We start from the raw sequence: 17,338 nt of genomic DNA, 5'->3' as shown, positions 1-17,338 counted from the left end.
CTGCAACACTATTACCCATGATGGTTTATTGAGTTTTGTTTTGTTTTTTCTCTTGTATTTTTATAGTTAATCTACATATTAATCTTTAGTGTGTTTTTATATTGCATTTAAGCTTAAATATTTGATTCAGTGAAGAAAGACTATTCAACATACTGTACATAGTTCAGTGTTAATTGTATATTGTTACTGATTTAGTCTTATGCTTTGAAGCACAGCATCAACTGGCAACTAAATCTGTCCCTTTGAAGTAAGTACAGGCTGACTACACTGGGTTTTCATGCTCCATGATAGCTATATTGATACAAACTTTCATGAAGATGCATTACACCAGTGTAAAAAGTTGTGACTTGCATCCATGTGACTCTAAAGGCTTGCAACAGTGTTGTAACTACACTACGTGGTGCAAAACCCCTCGCTGTAGACAAGCCCCATGCCCCTTTAAATGTGTATCTGTCCTTTTGACTACCTTCATATAAACTGATCTGAGAGCAAACACTATTTACCTGGGCACTCACAGCCTCCACCTTTGGCCCTGTTAGCCACAGCAGCTGCATAAGAACGTGCATCCAAGATTAAAAGCTTCTGAGGCTGGATGGCCAAACTTTCTGCTCCTGAAGCATTAGAAATTGAGGAATCTATGGAAAGAAAAAGGACAACCAAACAGTAATTAAACAAATACTTTTGACACTATCTGCAACAAACAGTCATGCAGGAACCACAATATGCATGCACTGTGTATAGAGGAATCCTACACACTCTGTAAACACACAGGAAACCCCACATATCTTATACTATACACAGGAGATCACACTCACATACAAAGCTCTAGCCATTTCAGAAATGGAGGGGCTTGTGAGCTCACCAAATTCCACATCGGAGAGGTCCCCTCCATTGGAGAAGTCTCTGGAACAGTTTCCATTCATTAATTTGCTGCTTTTGGACCTAGAGTCTGAGGCACATGCTTTGGCCACTGACTGGACAAGATGTTCGTCATCTGCATTTCTCCAACCCCACCAGCTGACCTCGGGCTGTCCACAACGGGAAATTACTGCCCCATTACACTGGTGCCTACACAGGAAAGAGTAAGAACAGCTAACTATAGCCATCACATTAGCACCCTAAATAAAAGTATCAGTAGAAACTAAACCACATAGAACATTAGGAATTAACTAGCTTGCTGCAGGGTTTTAAATCATATCAGTATTCTAGAGGCACATATACCCTACAGATTCATATATAATTGAAGGATGCTCCATAGGAACGTGTTCCACACTTGTAGGATATTTGACTCAATTGCTGTAATATGAAAAGATTAAATATAACAGTCAACATAAGTCAATCTTGGTGCCCAGGGATATGGCTACACTGCAGTTAGACACCTGCAGCTGGCCTGTGACAGCTGATTCGGGCTTACAGGGTTCTGGCTACAGGACTGTTTAACTGCAGCGTAGATGTTTGGGCTCAGGCTTCAGCCCGAGCACTGAGACCATCCCAAGCCCAAACTTCTAAACTGCAATTAAACAGCCCTGCAGCCCAAGTCCCATAAACTTGAGTCAGCTGGCGCAAGCCAGCTGCAGGTTTTTAATTGCAGTGTAGACATACCCTCCATGTTCCTGTCAGTGAAGAGAAATGCTTGTAAGTAATCATAAGAAAAACTAGATTGGAGACTATAAAAGCAAAAGGGGAATTTTCCATCTTATATTCTTCCCTGCCCTCCCTCTCCCAGATTCCTTTATGATAGATCCTACCATTTCTCTGACAGAAAGCAGATGGATGGGGTTCCCTTTGTAGCCTCTCAACACTGATCACAACATGACAAGAGTGGTTCAAAAAGTAGCAGACATTTCCCGAATCTGGGGGCTTCTGGTACCAGGCTGGTGATAGTGCTGCAGAGACAAGATTTCCCTGTATGCAGTGTTGTGTTGCAACTAAACGTCTCATGTGCTTCATGAGGATAGATAAGCCAAAAGGAAAAAAAGTGTCATGATGGAAAATTAAGTGCCTGAGTCTGTACACCTGTACTCATGTGATTAGTCCTTCCTCACTCAAGCAGTTCCATTGACCTAAGTGGATGGATGTGCATGAGTAAGGACTGCTTGCGTGAGTGAGGGTTTGTAGGGTCCTGGAACTGGATGTGTGTATGCATAATGGTGCAGAGGACTAGAAAGTCAGGGAGAGAGGTGCCACTATCAATATAGGATGTCATGTGATAGTGAGATCACGGAAGAAAGGAGTGATTGTAAGTGGCTGTTTATCTGGTGCTTACTGGGCAATGACAAACGCATAGTAAAATTAGTTTTGTTTATTTACAATAAAATTTCTCCAAGTCTATATAATCTTTGTATATATGAACAACAGTTTACTTTAAAGTCTCAACTAATACTCAATTTTATTACAAATAAAGTGAAGATTTTGATATAAAGGGAAGGCATCTGACCACCACAAATATGTTTTGAAAACAAGCTTCCAGAGAACCGCTTCCATTGTCTGTATAAACAAAACAGTCAAAAGTGTTTTGTTTTTTTAAATATAATGACATTTGCCTTTTTGTTACTTTCTAAGTGCTGGTGCATCCTACTGCTGCCAATCATAGAATCATAAAATATTAGGGTTGGAAGAGACCTCAGGAGGTCATCTAGTCCAATCCCCTGCTCAAAGCAGGACCAACACCCATTAAATCAAGCCAGTGGAATACATACTCTCACTTCCATACATCCAAAAGGTTTACATTTGGCTAGACATTCTCTACAAAACTCTCCTTGAATTTCATTAATAATACTTTGCATTCAAAGGATCTCTATGAATGTTAACAAAGGAGGTTTAAGTATCGTTACTACCATTTTGCAGATGTAGAATTAGAAGCAGAAGTAGAATTCAAGAACAGGACACATATCTTCTGACTACTAGTTTAGTACTGTATTCACTGGATCACACTACTACTTATCTACAAAGAGTTTATTTCTATTTCATTTCAGGCAAATTGCAGATACACATTCCTTAAATCAAGTTCCCCTAAAGCAGTAGTTCTCAAAATTTTGTACTGGTATCCCCTTTCACTTAGCAAGCCTCTGAGTGTGACCCCCCCTTAAATATATAAAAAATTTATTTTTTTATAACACCATTTTTAATTTATAACACCATTATAAGTGCTGGAGGCAAAGCGGGGTTTGGGGTGGAGGCTCACAGCTCACGACCCCCCATGTAATAACCTCATGACCCCCTGAGGGGTCCCAACCCCCAGTTTCAGAAACCCTGCCCTAAAGCGAGGCCACACATGCCAAGGAGCACTATCAGAGCCAGAATCCACATTTGAAAAGCATACATGCATCAACTCTAGTTTCAGCTTCTTAGGGCACATTAAAGGAAAGTATTTTACCAGTTTTCTTGCCAAAAACAAGCTTCACTTGAACCAAGAGGTTTTTAATCCCCTCTAACCAGCAAACTGAATGAAACAGTAGGCCTGTAAATGTCTTGACTCATTAGGCCAAACCTAAAGTAAACCTGCAGATCTATAATACCCTAAAGAAGCCCTACCTGAACTTCCAGGTCTGTAACCATTGCCTCTAGACCACGACAGCCTCCTGGGCAGTGATGGGGGTGGGGAAGCAAAGCATTCGCTCCTTTCCCTCCCTCTTTGGGTATGTCTACACTACGAAATTAGGTCGAATTTACAGAAGTCTATTTTTTAGATTGATACAGTCGATTGTGCGTGTCCCCACACTAATGCACTAAGCGCATTAAGTCGGTGGAGTGCGTCCACAGTACCAAGGCTAGCGTCGACTTTTGGAGCGTTGCACTGTGGGTAGCTATCCCACAGTTCCCGCCGCCCACTGGAATTCTGGGTTAAGCTCCCAATGCCTCATGGGGCAAAAACACTGTTGCGGGTGGTTTTGGGTACATGTCGTCAGTTGCCCCTCCCTCCGTGAAAGCAACAGCAGACAATCATTTCCAGCCTTTTCTCCGTGCGAGCGCCATACTGCTTTCAGCAGACGGTGCAGTAGGACTGCTAACCGTCATCGTGATCCACCGCTTCCACTCCCACTCTGCTCTCCTGATGCTATGAATCCACCTCGCAGGTCTTCTATATGACCATCGTCATCTACTGCTTCTGCTGGCACTCTGCTCTTCTGCTCTCCTGGTGGTCTCGCAGGGCCGCTTCAACTCTGCTCAGCTGCTCTTGTCTCACCATACCACAGAAAGCGTGCAGCCCACTCAGCTGTTGTGTCCTGGCAGCAGACGGTGCAGTAGGTCTGCAAAACTGGTCATCTAACCACCGCTTCCCCCTGAAACTCTGCTCTCCTGCAAACGCCATACCACGGCAAGCATGGAGCCCGCTCAGATCATCGCGGCAGTTATGAGCATTGTAAACACCTCATGCATTATCATGCAGTATATACAGAACCAGAACACGCAAAAGCCAAGGAGGAGGTGATGGACACGTGGTGATGAGAGTGATAAGGACCTGGACACAGACTTCTCTCAAAGCATGGGCCCCAGCAATTTGGCCATCGTGATGGCAATGGGGCAAGCTCATGCCATGGAAAGTCGATTCTGGGCCCGGGAAACAAGCACAGACTGGTGGGATTGCATAGTGTTGCGGGTCTGGGATGATTCCCGGTCGCTGCGAAACTTTCACATGCATAAGGGCACTTCCATGAAACTTTGTGACTTGCTTTCCCCTACCCTGAAGAGCAAGAATACCAAGATGAGAGCAGCCCTAACAATTCACAAGCAAGTGGCGATAGCCCTCTGGAAGCTTGCAACGCCAGACAGCTATCGGTCAGTCGGGAATCAATTTGGAGTGGGCAAATGTACTGTGGGGGCTGCTGTGATCCAAGTAGCCAACACAATCACTGAGCTGCTGCTATCAAGGGTAGTGACTCTGGGAAATGTGCAGGTCATAGTGGATGGCTTTGCTGCAATGGGATTCCCTAACTGTGGTGGGGCAATAGACGGAACACATATCCCTATCTTGGGACCGGACCACCTTGGCAGCCAGTACATAAACCTAAAGGGGTGCTTGTCAATGGTGCTGCAAGTACTGGTGGATCACAAGGGATGTTTCACCAACGTTAGCGTGGGATGGCCGGTAAAGGTACATGACGCTAGCATCTTCAGGAATTCTGGTCTGCATGAAGCAGATGCAGCAAGGGACTTACTTTCCAGACCAGAAAATAACCACTGGGGATGTTGAAATGCCTATAGTTATCCTTGGGGACCCAGCCTACCCCTTAATGCCATGGCTCACGAAGCCATACACAGGCAGCCTGGACAGTAGTCAGGAGCTGTTCAACTATAGGCTGAGCAAGTGCAGAAAAGTGGTAGAATGTGCATTTGGATGTTTAAAAGCACGCTGGTGCAGTTTACTGACTCGGTTAGATCTCAGTGAAACCAATATTCCCATTGTTATTACTGCTTGCTGTGTGCTCCACAAAATCTGTGAGAGAAAGGGGGAGACGTTTATGGTGGGGTGGGAAGTTGAGGAAAATCGCCTGGCCGCTGATTACGCGCAGCCAGACACCAGGGCAGTTAGAAGAGCACAGCAGGGCACACTGTGCATCAGAGAAGCTTTGAAAACCAGTTTCATGGCTGACCAGGCTACGGTGTGACAGCTCTGTTTGTTTCTCCTTGATGAAAACCCGCCCCCTTGGTTCACTCTACTTTCCTGTAAGCCAACCGCCCTCCCCTTCCCCCTTTGATAACCGCTTGCAGAGGCAATAAAGTCATTGTTGTTTCAAATTCATGCATTCTTTATTAATTCATTACAAAAATAGGGGGATAACTGCCAAGGTAGCCTGGGAGGGGTGGGGGAGGAGGAAAGGACAAGGCCACACTGCACTTCAAATTACTGAATGCCAGCCTTCTGTTGCTTGGGCAGTCCTCTGGGGTGGAGTGGCTGGGAGTCCGGAGCCCCACCCCGTGTTCTTGAGCGTCTGGGTGAGGAGGCTATGGAACTTCAGGAGAAGCGTGGTTGGTTACACAGGGGCTGCAGTGGCGGTCTGTAACTTTCCTGCACCTAAACCATACGCCGGAGCATATCAGTTTCATCCTCCAGTAGCCTCAGCCTTGCATCCTGCCTCCTCTCATCATGCTCTCGCCACCTGTCCTTGTGTTCATTTTCTGCTTTCCTGGACTCTGACATTATCTACCTCCACACATTCTGCTGGACTCTTTCAGTGCAGGAGGACTGCATGAGCTCAGAGAACATTTCATCACGAGTGCACTTTTTTCGTCTTCTTACCTGCGCTAGCCTCTGGGACGGAGATGTTAGTGGCAGCGTTGAAACATTTGCAACTGCGGGAGGAAAAAAAGGGAGAGTAAAATTGAAAAAGACACATTGGCCATTTAAAAGGAAGGGCTGATGTTTTCGGGTTAATGTGTAGCACAAACCCAACTAACCGCCCCCCCCCCCAATCCTCTGGGATGATCACTTCACCCCTCCCCCCACCACGTGGCTAATAGGGGATATGATTTCTTTTTAGCCACAGGCAAACAGCCCAGCAGGAACGGCCACCTCTGAATGACCCCTTAATAAAATTCCCCTGTTTCAACCAAGCGACCATGAATGATATCACTCTCCTGAGGATAACACAGAGAGATAAAGAACGGATGTTGCTTGAATGCCAGCAAACACCAGGACCACACGCTGCCATGCTTTCTTATGCAATGATTCCAGACTACATGCTACTGGCCTGGCATGGTAAAGTGTCCTAACATGGAGAATGCAATAAGGCTGCCCTCCACAGAAACCTTTTGCAAAGGCTTTGGGAGAACCTCCAGGAGAGCTTCATTGAGATGTCCCTGGAGGATTTCCACTCCATCCCCAGACACGTTAACAGACTTTTCCAGTAGCTGTACTGGCCACGAAAGCACCACAAGTCTTCAGGGCAAATTAATCATTGAACACTCTTGCTTTTAAACAGTGTATTATATTTACAAAGGTACACTCACCAGAGTTGCCTTCTCCGCCTTCAAGGCCTGGGAGCCCAGGTTGGGAGGGTATTGGCTCCAGGGTGACCAACAGTTCCTGGCTGTCGGGGAGAATGGTTTCTCCGCTCGGCTGGTGTGCGTTATCTTCAACCTCCCCCTCCTCGTCATCTTCCTCGTCCCCCAAATCCTCATCCCTGTTGTGTGAGACTCCCTTGCAGGAGTCCACGTACAGGTGTGGGGTAGTTGTAGGGGCACTCCCTAGAATTGCATGCAGCTCATCATAGAAGCGGCATGTCTGGGGTTCTGACCCTGAGCAGGCATTTGCCTCTTGGGTTTTTTGGTAGGCTTGCCTGAGCTCCTTAAGTTTCATGCGGCACTGCTGCGGGTCCCTGTGATAGCCTCTGTCCTTCATGCCCTTGGAGATTTTTGCAAATATTTTGGCATTTTGTCTTTTGGAATGGAGTTCTGATAGCACAAATTCATCTCCCCATACAACGATCAGATCTGGTACCTCTGATTCGGTCCATGCTGGAGCTCTTTTGCGATTCTGGGACTCATGGTCACCTCTGCTGATGAGATCTGCACAGTCACCTGTGCTGATCAGCTTGCCACACTGGCCAAACAGGAAATGAAATTCAAAAGTTTGCCGGGCTTCTCCTGTCTACCTGGCCACTGCATTCGAGTTGAGAGTGCTGTCCAGAGCGGTCACAATGGAGCACTTTGGGATATCTTCCGGAGGCCAATATCGTCGAATTGATTCCACACTAACCCAAATTCGACCAGGTGATGTTGATTTCAGTGCTAATCCCCTTGTCGGGGAGGAGTACAGAAATAGATTTTAAGAGCCCATTAAGTCGACAAAAATGGCTTCCTTGTGTAGACGGGTGCAGGGTTAAATTGATCTAACGTTGCTAAATTCGACCTAAACTCATAGTGTAGACCAGGGCTTTGTTGCTCCTGGATGTGCCGTCCTGCACTTCCTCTGGAGAAAGGTGGGGCACAACGATGCAGGAGCAAGGTGAGTTCATGACCCACCTTGGGGGGCATGGGGGTTGGGTGGCAGGCTCCAGTAGTGGGAATTCAGGAACTTGGCCATGCGGCCCCAGGCTCAGACACTGGGCCAGCAGGTATTGACCCTGCACCACCCTCCTGCCCAGCTCTGGCCACTCGGCCCTGGACTCCAGCTGAAGGGCTTCAGCCTCTGGCCCCGGGTTCCAGTTGCGTGGCATCAGGTGCTGGCTCCCAGCCCCAGGCTCGAGCTCCGTCTGCGCAATGGCAGGCACTGTCCACAGGCACCGACCCCCAGGCCAGCTGCACAGGAGCAGGCTCCAAGCATGGGGCTTTGGGCGCCAACCTCTACTTCTGGCTGCAGGGCAGCAGGTACTGACCCCTGGCCGCAGAGCTTCAGTCGACCTCTGGCCCCCGGTTCCGGCTGTGGGGTGGTGAGCATTGGCCATGGTCTCCAGCCACTCCTGCCTAGCCCCTGATCCCCTGCCCCCACTGCACAGCAGCCGGCGCCAACCCACAGCTCTGTTCCCAGGCTCTGGCCACATGGTGCCCCCTGGCCCTGGTCACGCAGCGGCGAGCGCTGACTCCTGGCTCCAGCCACGCACGCCTGGGCTCCGACACACAGCTCTGGGCTCCGACACACAGCTCTGGGCTCTGGCCGTGTGGCGGCAGGCACTAGCCCTGGGCGCTGACCCACAGCTTTGTCTGCACTCCGATCCCTGGCTCCAGCCACACAGTTCCCATCCCCAGCTCCTGGTTCTGGCCGCGGGCACTGAGCCCTGGCCCTGGCGGCATGGCAACAGACACCAGGCCCTGGCTCTGCCCACACAACAGTGGGGCTCCTCACCCACCCCCATCACCCCTGGCCCCTGCTGCCTCCCACAGCCATGTATCCATCCCTCTACCCCCACCCCACCCCCAAGGCCCCGCTGCCTTCCTGGCCCTGCATCCATTCCCCCGCCATTGCCCTCGGGCCCCACATCCATCCCACCCTTGCCTCTAGCCCCTGCTGCCTCCCTCTTTAGCCCCCCGATGCAGGGCTTAACGGGTCCTGGGGCTTACTGAGAAAAGTGATATTAACAAACATGCAAGTATCACTTTTCACAGCAGACTTACTTAAGTCTGTAAAATGTGATACTTGCATATTTGTTAATATCACTTATCACTTTTCATAGCCTCCCAGGTAGCGACTCAGTGTGCTGTGATATTAACAAATATACAAATATCACTTTTCACAGCAAGCCCCAGGATCCACTAAGCCCTGGACGGGGGGGGGGGGGGGGGGGGGGGGGGAAGGGGGCTGAAGGGGGAGGCAGCATTATTTTTGTTACTGAGTTTGCCAAAAAACCCTACAAATATACATTACAATGATTGGGATGTGAATCTGTGCATATTTAATTGTTTTTTCTAAAATTAATTACCGGTAAGTATTTTAGGAAAAAACTGTCAGTGCGGCCACCAGTGGCTGCACTCTGAGGCCACCAAAAAGCTGTTGTGAGAACCCCTGACCTAGATCTCACCTCTCTTAGGGTATGTCCACGCTGCAATTCAAGCCCTGCAGCTGGGCTGTGCCAGGCTCACGGGGCTTTGATTCCAGGTTGTTTAACTGCAGTGCAGACACTTGGCCTCAGGCTGGCGCTCAGACTCTAGGACACTGTGATGTGGGAAGGTCCCATAGCTCAGGCTGCAGTCTGAGTGTCTACACTGCAATCTTAGCCCAAGCCCTGTGAGCCCGAGTCAGCCGTCCTGCGCCAGCCATGGATGTCTAACTACAGTGTAGACATACCCTGAGACATGTTCAGGCAGATGAAATGAACTTGTTTAAAATGTGTTCCTGGGGCTATTAAATTTGTGGCAACTGATTGTTACAGGTAATAAACACTGTAGCGTCCCTGCTAGACCAAACCAGTAGCTGGCACTGGCTGCTTCATGCTAAATGTTTAAAGAAACTCGAACAACCTGTTTAGGCTTCACATTTGCCATACCCTAAGATTATAATATACTCTGGGAGGAGTGGAGGCACACTGCACTTTAAATATATATTTTGATGGCTCTTTCTGTAATTAATTCAAATAAAATTCATATATAGAAAGGAAAAAACAGCAATCATTACTAGAAGCAAAGGAGAGGCCACTGGAATGTAGCCAGATTTACAACAGGTACCACCCACATGCAGGGAGAAGACATGTTTCCATTATAATCAGGAATCCTAGTTTTCTGGGATAAAAAAGCCCCAAAATTCTCTGCTCTGTGGAGGTAGGGTGCAGGAGCGGGTGCAGGGGGACACCCTGACATTAGTACCCCTCTGTCGCCACCCTGCACAGCAAGCAGAAGGCTCCTGGGAGCAGCTCCATGGCAGAGAGCAGGAGCAGCACAGGGCAGTGCGGGGAGGGACAGCTGAACTGCCCGGCAATTGTTAGCCTGCTGGGCAGCTGCTGCAAGGGAACTCAGGGGAGCTGATAGGGGGGCTGCCGACTCACCCTGGTTTGAAACCCCCACCAGCTAGCTCCAACAGGCTGCTCTTTCTGCAAGCAGTGGACAAAGCAGGTGGCTGCTAAACAACGTTATAAGGGAGCATTGCACAACTTTAGACGAGCATGTTCTCTAATATATCAGCAACCTAACCATGAAACAACATTAACTGGATGAAATTAAGTGAGGAGTTACTGTATTTACAATTTTAAAGTAAGTTTGAAGCCTACCAGTGACATCAGAGTTCCAGTATGAATCTGGAGAAAAGCCTGTTGAGAGTCTTTGGGTTAAGTTTAGAGGCAAGAACAACAAGGGTGATGTTGTGGTGTGCGTCTGCTATAGAGTACCAGACTAGGAGGATGAGGTAGATGAGGCTTTCTTCGGACAACTAACAGAAGTTTCCAGATCACAGACCCTGGTTCTCATGGGGGACTTCAATCACCCCGACATCTGCTGGGAGAGCAAGACAGCGGTGCACAGACAATCCAGGAAGTTTTTGGAGACTGTTGAGGACAACTTCCTGGTGAAGGTGCTGGAAGAATCAACAAGGAGCCGTGCTCCTCTTGATCTGCTGCTCACAAACAGGGAAAAAGTAGTAGGGGAAGTAGAAGTGGGTGGCAACCTGGGCAGAAATGACCATGAGATGGTCAAGTTCAGGATGCTGACAAAAGGAAGAAAGGAGAGCAGCAGAATAGGGACCCTTGTCTTCAGAAAAGCAGACTTGGACTCCCTCGGGGAACTGATGGGCAGGATCCCCTCGGAGGCTAATATGAGGGGGAAAGGAGTCCAGGAGAGCTGGCTGTATTTTAAAGAAGCCTTGTTGAGGGCGCAGGAACAAACCATCCCAATGTGTAGAAAGAATAGCAAATATGGCAGGCGACCAGCTTGGCTTAATAGAGAAATCTTCGGTGAGCTTAAACACAAAAAGGAAGCTTACAAGAAGTGGAAACTTGGACAGATGACTAGGGAAGAGTATAAAAATATTGCTCGAGCATGCAGGGGTGTAATCAGGAAGTACAACTGGAACTGCAGCTACCAAAAGATGTGAAGGGTAACAAGAAGGATTTCTAGAGGTATGTTAGCAACAAGAAGGTGGTCAGGAAAAGTATGGGACTCTTACTGAATGAAGGAGGCAGCCTAGTGACAGATGATTTGGAATGCTTTTTTTGCTGCAGTCTTCACAGACAAGGTCAGCTCACAAACTTCTGCACTGGGCAGCAAAGTATGGGGAGGACGTGAGTGAAAGAACAAGTTATGGACTATTTACAATGCATCCGAGGGTGCTGAGGGAGTTGGCTGATGTGATTGCAGAGCTATTGGCCATTATCTTTGAAAACTCATGGCAATCAGGTGAGGTCCTGGACGATTGGAAAAAGGCAAATGTAAAAAATCTTTAAAAATAGGAAGAAGGAGAATCTGGCGAACTACAGACCGGTCAGGTTCACTTCTGTCCCTGGAAAAATCATGGAGCAAATCCTCAAGGAATCCATTTTGAAGCACTTAGAGGAGAGGAAGGTGATCAGGAACAGTCAACATGGATTCACCAAGGGCAAGTCATGCTTGACTAACCTGATTGTCTTCTATGATGAGAAAACTGGCTCTGAGGATATGGGGAAAGAGGTGGATGTGATATACCTTGACTTTAGCAAAGCTTTTCATACGGTCTTCCACAGTATTCTTGCCAAGAAGTTAAAGTAGTACGGATTGGATGAATGGACTATAAGGTGGATAGAAAGCTGGCTAGATCGTTGGGCTCAACGGGTAGTGATCAACAGCTCTATATCTAGTTAGCAGCAGGTATCAAGCGGAGTGCTCCAGGGGTTTGTTCTAGGGACAGTTTTGTTCAACATCTTCATTATAGATTTGTAGATATTAAAGGTCAGAAGGGACCATTATGATCATCTAGTCTGACCTCCTGCACAATGCAGGCCACCGAATCTCACCCACCCACTCCTGCAATAAACCTCTCACCTATGTCTGAGCTACTGAAGTCCTCAAATCATGGTCTAAAGACTTCAAGGTGCAGAGAATCCTCCAGCAAATGACCCGTGCCCCATGCTGCAGAGGAAGGCGAAAAACCTCCAGAGCCTCTTCCAATCTGCCCTGGAGGAAAATTCCTTCCCGACCCCAAATATGGCGATCAGCTGAACCCTGAGCATGTGGGCAAGATTCACCAGCCAGATACCCAGGAAAGAATTCTCTGTAGTAACTCAGATCCCATCCCATCTAACATCCTATCACAGGCCATTGGGCCTATTTATCATGAATAGTTAAAGATCAATTAATTGTCAAAATCATGTTATCCCATCATACCATCTCCTCCATAAACTTACCAAGTTTAATCTTGAAGCCAGATATGTCTTTTGCCCCCACTGCTTCCCTTGGAAGGCTGTTCAAGAACTTCACTCCTCTGATGGTTAGAAACCTTCGTCTAATTTCAAGTCTAAATTTCCTGATGGCCAGTTTATATCCATTTATTCTTGTTTCCACATTTGAGCTCTCACTGAAGCTTTTCCCACAGTGCAGGCACTTACAGGTTTTATCTCCTGTGTGGGTTCTCAGATGTGAAATGATTAAAGCTTTTCCCACAATCCAAGTATTTATGGGGTTCTTCTCCTGTATGGGTTCTCTGACGTACAATAAGGGCTTATGGTGCATTGAAACTTCTCACACTGCAGGCATTTTTAGGGTCTCTTCCCCATATGGATTCTCCCATGGTTAATAAGGCCTGAGAGCTCAATGAAGCTTTTACCTCAGTCCAAGCATTTACAGGGTCTCTCCTGTATGGTTTCTCTCATGGTTAATTAAGACTTGAGCAATAAATGAAGCTCTTCCTGAAGTACAGGCATTTATAGCAGGGTTTCTCAAACTGGGGTCCAGGGTGTGCAAGGGTACTCCAGTGGGTCAACGAGTCATGTCCGGGGCTGCTGTCCCCGCTGATCAACTCCTCCCCCTCCCTCCCAGTGACTCCTGCATGTCACAAAACAGCTGTTCAGCAGTGTGCAGGAGGCACTGGGCGGGAGAGGGAGGAGTCGGGACGGGGAGCCTGTGGCTGAGCGGTGGGCTTGCGGGGGTCCTTGAAAATTTTTAAATCAAAAGGGGGGTCATCAGGTTGTTAAAGTTTGAGAACCGCAGATTTATAGGGTTTCTCACCAGTGTGGAGTCTCCCATGTCTAATAAGATGTGCCCTCCAACTGAAGCTTTTCCCACTGTCCGAACACTTATAGGGTCTCTTTCCAGTGTGCAGTCTCATATGAGCAGTAAGAATTGAGCTCCGATGCAAGCTTTTCCCACAGTCCAAGCATTTATAGGGTCTCTCTCCTGTGTGGGTTCTCATGGCTAATAAGGCCTGAGCACTGACTGAAGCTCTTCCCACAGTCCAAGCATTTATTATCCTATGGCTAATAAGATTTGAGCTTAATGATCTGGATGATGGGATGGATTACACCCTCCGCAAGTTTGCGGATGACACTAAGCGGGGGAAGAGATAGATACGCTGGAGAGTAGGGATAGGGTACAGAATGACTTATACAAACTGGAGGATTGGGGCAAAACAAATATGATGAGGTTCAACAAGGACAAGTGCAGAGTCCTGCACTTAGGACAGAAGAATCCCATGCACCACTACAGGCTGGGGACCGACTGGTTAAGCGGCAGTTCTGCAGAAAAGTACCTGGGGATTACAGTGGACAAGAAGCTGTATATAAGTCAACAGTGTGCCCTTGTTGCCAAGAAGGCTAATGGCATTTTGGGCTGCATAAGTAGGAGCATTGCCAGCAGATCGAGGGACGTGATCCTTCCTCTCTATTCGACATTGGTGAGGCCTCATATGAGGTACTGTGTCCAGTTTTGGGCCCCACACTACAAGAAGGACGTGGAAAAATTGGAAAGTGTCCAGCAGAGGGCAAGAAAAATTATTAGGGGGCTGGAGCACATGACTTATGAGGAGAGGCTGAGGGAACTGGGATTGTTTAGTCTGTGGAAGAGAAGAGTGAGGGGGGATTTGATAGCTGCTTTCAACTACCTGAAAGGGGATTCCACAGAGGATGGATCTAGACTGTTCTCAGTGGTACCAGGTGACAGAACAAGGAGTAATGGTCTCAAGTTGCAGTGGGAGAGGTTTGGGTTGGATGTTAGGAAAACCTTTTTCAAGAGGAGAGTGATGAAACACTGGAATGGATTACCTAGGGAGGTGGTGGAATCTCCTTCCTTTGAGGTTTTTAAGGTCGGTCTTGACAAAGTCCTGGCTGGGATGATTTAGTTGGGGATTGGTCCTGCTTTGAGCAGGGGGTTGGACTAGATGACCTCCTGAGGTCTTTTCTAATCCTAATATTCTATGGTTCTACGATCAATGCCCCTACTTATACAGCCCCAAATGCCATTAGCCTATCCCTACCCTCCAGCGTATCTACCACTCCTCCCAGTTTCATGTCATCTGCAAACTTGCTGAGGGTGCAATCCACGCCATCCTCCAGACCATTAATGAAGATACTGAACAAAACAGGCCCCAGGACCGACCCTTGGGGCACTCCGCTTGATACTGGCTGCCAAGTAGACATGGAGCCATTGATCACTACCCATTGAGCCCAACAATCTAGCCAGCTTTCTATCCACGTTATAGTCCATTCATCCAGCCCATACTTCTTTAACTTGCTGGCAAGAATACTGTGGGAGACCGTATCAAAAGCTTTGCTAAAGTCAAGGAATAACACATCCACTGCTTTCCCCTCATCCACAGAACCAGTTATCTTGCCATAGAAGGCAATTAGATTAGTCAGGCATGACTTGTCCTTGGTAAATCCATGCTGATTGTTCCTGATCACATTCCTCTCCTCTAAGTCCTTCAGAATTGATTCCTTGAGGACGTGCGCCATGATTTTTCCAGGGACTGAGGTGAGGCTGACTGGCCTGTAGTTCCCTGGATCCTCCTTCTTCCTTTTTTTAAAGATGAGCACTACATTAGCCTTTTTCCAGTCTTCCCGGACCTCCCCCAATTGCCATGAGTTTTCAAAGATAATGGCCAATGGCTCTGCAATCACATCCGCCAACTCTTTTAGCACTCTCGGATGCAGTGCATCCGGTCCCATGGACTTGTGCTTGTCCAGCTTTTCTAAATAGTCCCAAACCACTTCTTTCTCCACAGAGGGCTCGTCACCTCCTCCCCATGCTGTGCTGCCCATTGCAGTCGTCTGGGAGCTGACCTTGTTCGTGAAGACAGACGCAAAAAAAGCATTGAGTACATTAGCTTTTTCCACATCCTCTGTCACTAGGTTGCCTCCCTCATTCAGTAAGGGGCCCACCCTTTCTTTGACTTTCTTCTTGTTACTAACATACCTGAAGAAACCCTTCTTGTTACTCTTAACGTCTCTTGCTAGCTGCAACTCCAAGTGTGATTTGGCCTTCCTGATTCCACTCTTGCACGCCTGAGCAATGTTTTTATACTCCTCCCTGGTCATTTGTCCAATCTTCCACTTCCTGTAAGCTTCTTTTTTGTGTTTAAGATCAGCAAGGATTTCATTGTTAAGCCAAGCTGATTGCCTGCCATATTTACTCTTCTTTCTACACATCGGGATGGTTTGGATTCTTTAAAATACAGCCAGCTCTCCTGGACTCCTTTCCCCCCCGTGTTATTCTCCCAGGGGATCCTGTCCATCAGTTCCCTGAGGGAGTCAAAGTCTGCTTTTCTGAAGTTCAGGGTCCGTATTCTGATGCTCTCCTTTCTTCCTTGTGTCAAGATCCTGAACTCGACCATCTCATGGTCACTGACTCCCAGGTTCCATCCACTTCTGCTTCCCCTATCATTCTTCCTGGTTTGTGAGCAGCAGGTCAAGAAGAGCTCTGCCCCTCGTTGGTTCCTCCAGCACTTGCATCAGGAAATTGTCCCCTACAATTTCCAAAAACTTCCTGGATTGTCTGTGCACCGCTGTATTGCTCTCCCAGCAGATATCAGGGTGATTGAAGTCTCCCATAAGAACCAGGGCCTGCGATCTAATAACTTCCGTTAGTTGCTGGAAGAAAGCCTCGTTCACATCATCCCCCTGGTCCGGTGGTCTACAGCAGACTCCCACCACGACATCACCCTTGTTGCTCACGCTTCTAAACTTAATCCAGAGACTCTCAGGTTTTTCTGCAGTTTCACACTGCAGCTCTGAGCAGTCATACTGCTCTCTCACATACAATACAATTCCCACACCTTTTCTGCCCTGCCTGTCCTTCCCGAACAGTTTATATCCATCCATGACGGTACTCCAGTTATGTGAGTTATCCCACCAAATCTCCGTTATTCCGTCATAATTCCTTGACTGTGCCAGGACTTCCAGTTCTCCCTGCTTGTTTCCCAGGCTTCTTGCATTTGTGTATAGGCACTTGAGATAACTCGCTGATTGTCCCTCTTTCTCAGTATGAGGCAGGAGCCCTCCCCTCTGGCGCTCTCCTGCTCGTAATTGCTCCCGGTATTCCACATCCCCACTTACCTCAGGGCTTTGGTCTCCTTCCCCTGGTGAACCTAGTTTAATGGAGCTATGCCAGTTCACACCAACAGAGGATCTGCCCCTGTATATTCTAAATAGTCTGAATGATGTTTCCCTTGGACTGCTCTGTACATGAGGCGATTTCATTCCCAAATGACCAGGCTAGAATCTTCGGAAGACTAGAGCCAGTACTCTGTGGCATACAGCACCATCACGCCTCTGGTGGCACGATCAGTTTCTGCAGAATTTAATTTGTCACTTAAAAAAAAAAGCCTCTATCTGAGGTGCATGCTGCCAAGAAGAGGGGTTGCTGTCAATGCTCAATGTTCTCTCAACATTTCTTTGGAATTAAAAAGATACAAGTTGTTCTTCACACCTCAGTGTGAACATGAGATAAATATACCTTATCTTGTATGAAAATTCAGAAACACTAAGAGAAATTCTCCAAGACAGAATGA

At 47.6% G+C, this 17,338-nt stretch overlaps 1 protein-coding gene across 14 annotated transcripts in view; it reads right to left on the bottom strand.

Annotated features, from left to right (window-relative positions):
• Positions 1 to 17,338, bottom strand: part of MTMR3 (myotubularin related protein 3) — a 241,690-nt gene that overhangs the window by 30,602 nt on the left and 193,750 nt on the right. For all 14 annotated transcript variants that reach the window (XR_012155157.1, XM_073313592.1, XM_073313591.1 and 11 more), the window contains 2 exons: positions 863 to 1,068; positions 504 to 635 (listed from right to left, as the gene is read on the bottom strand). Coding sequence is in view for 13 of the 14 variants with exons in the window: in XM_073313592.1 (XP_073169693.1) it covers positions 504 to 635; positions 863 to 1,068 (338 nt within the window). In the remaining variant the exon portion in view is untranslated. The remainder of the gene's footprint in view (positions 1 to 503; positions 636 to 862; positions 1,069 to 17,338) is intronic.

Source organism: Lepidochelys kempii, chromosome 15 (genome assembly GCF_965140265.1).
Source record: "Lepidochelys kempii isolate rLepKem1 chromosome 15, rLepKem1.hap2, whole genome shotgun sequence".
In the NCBI taxonomy this organism is placed as follows: domain Eukaryota; kingdom Metazoa; phylum Chordata; order Testudines; family Cheloniidae; genus Lepidochelys; species Lepidochelys kempii.
The sequence above is the reverse complement of the archived record's forward strand: the minus strand, read 5'-3'. Positions and strand labels throughout refer to the sequence as shown.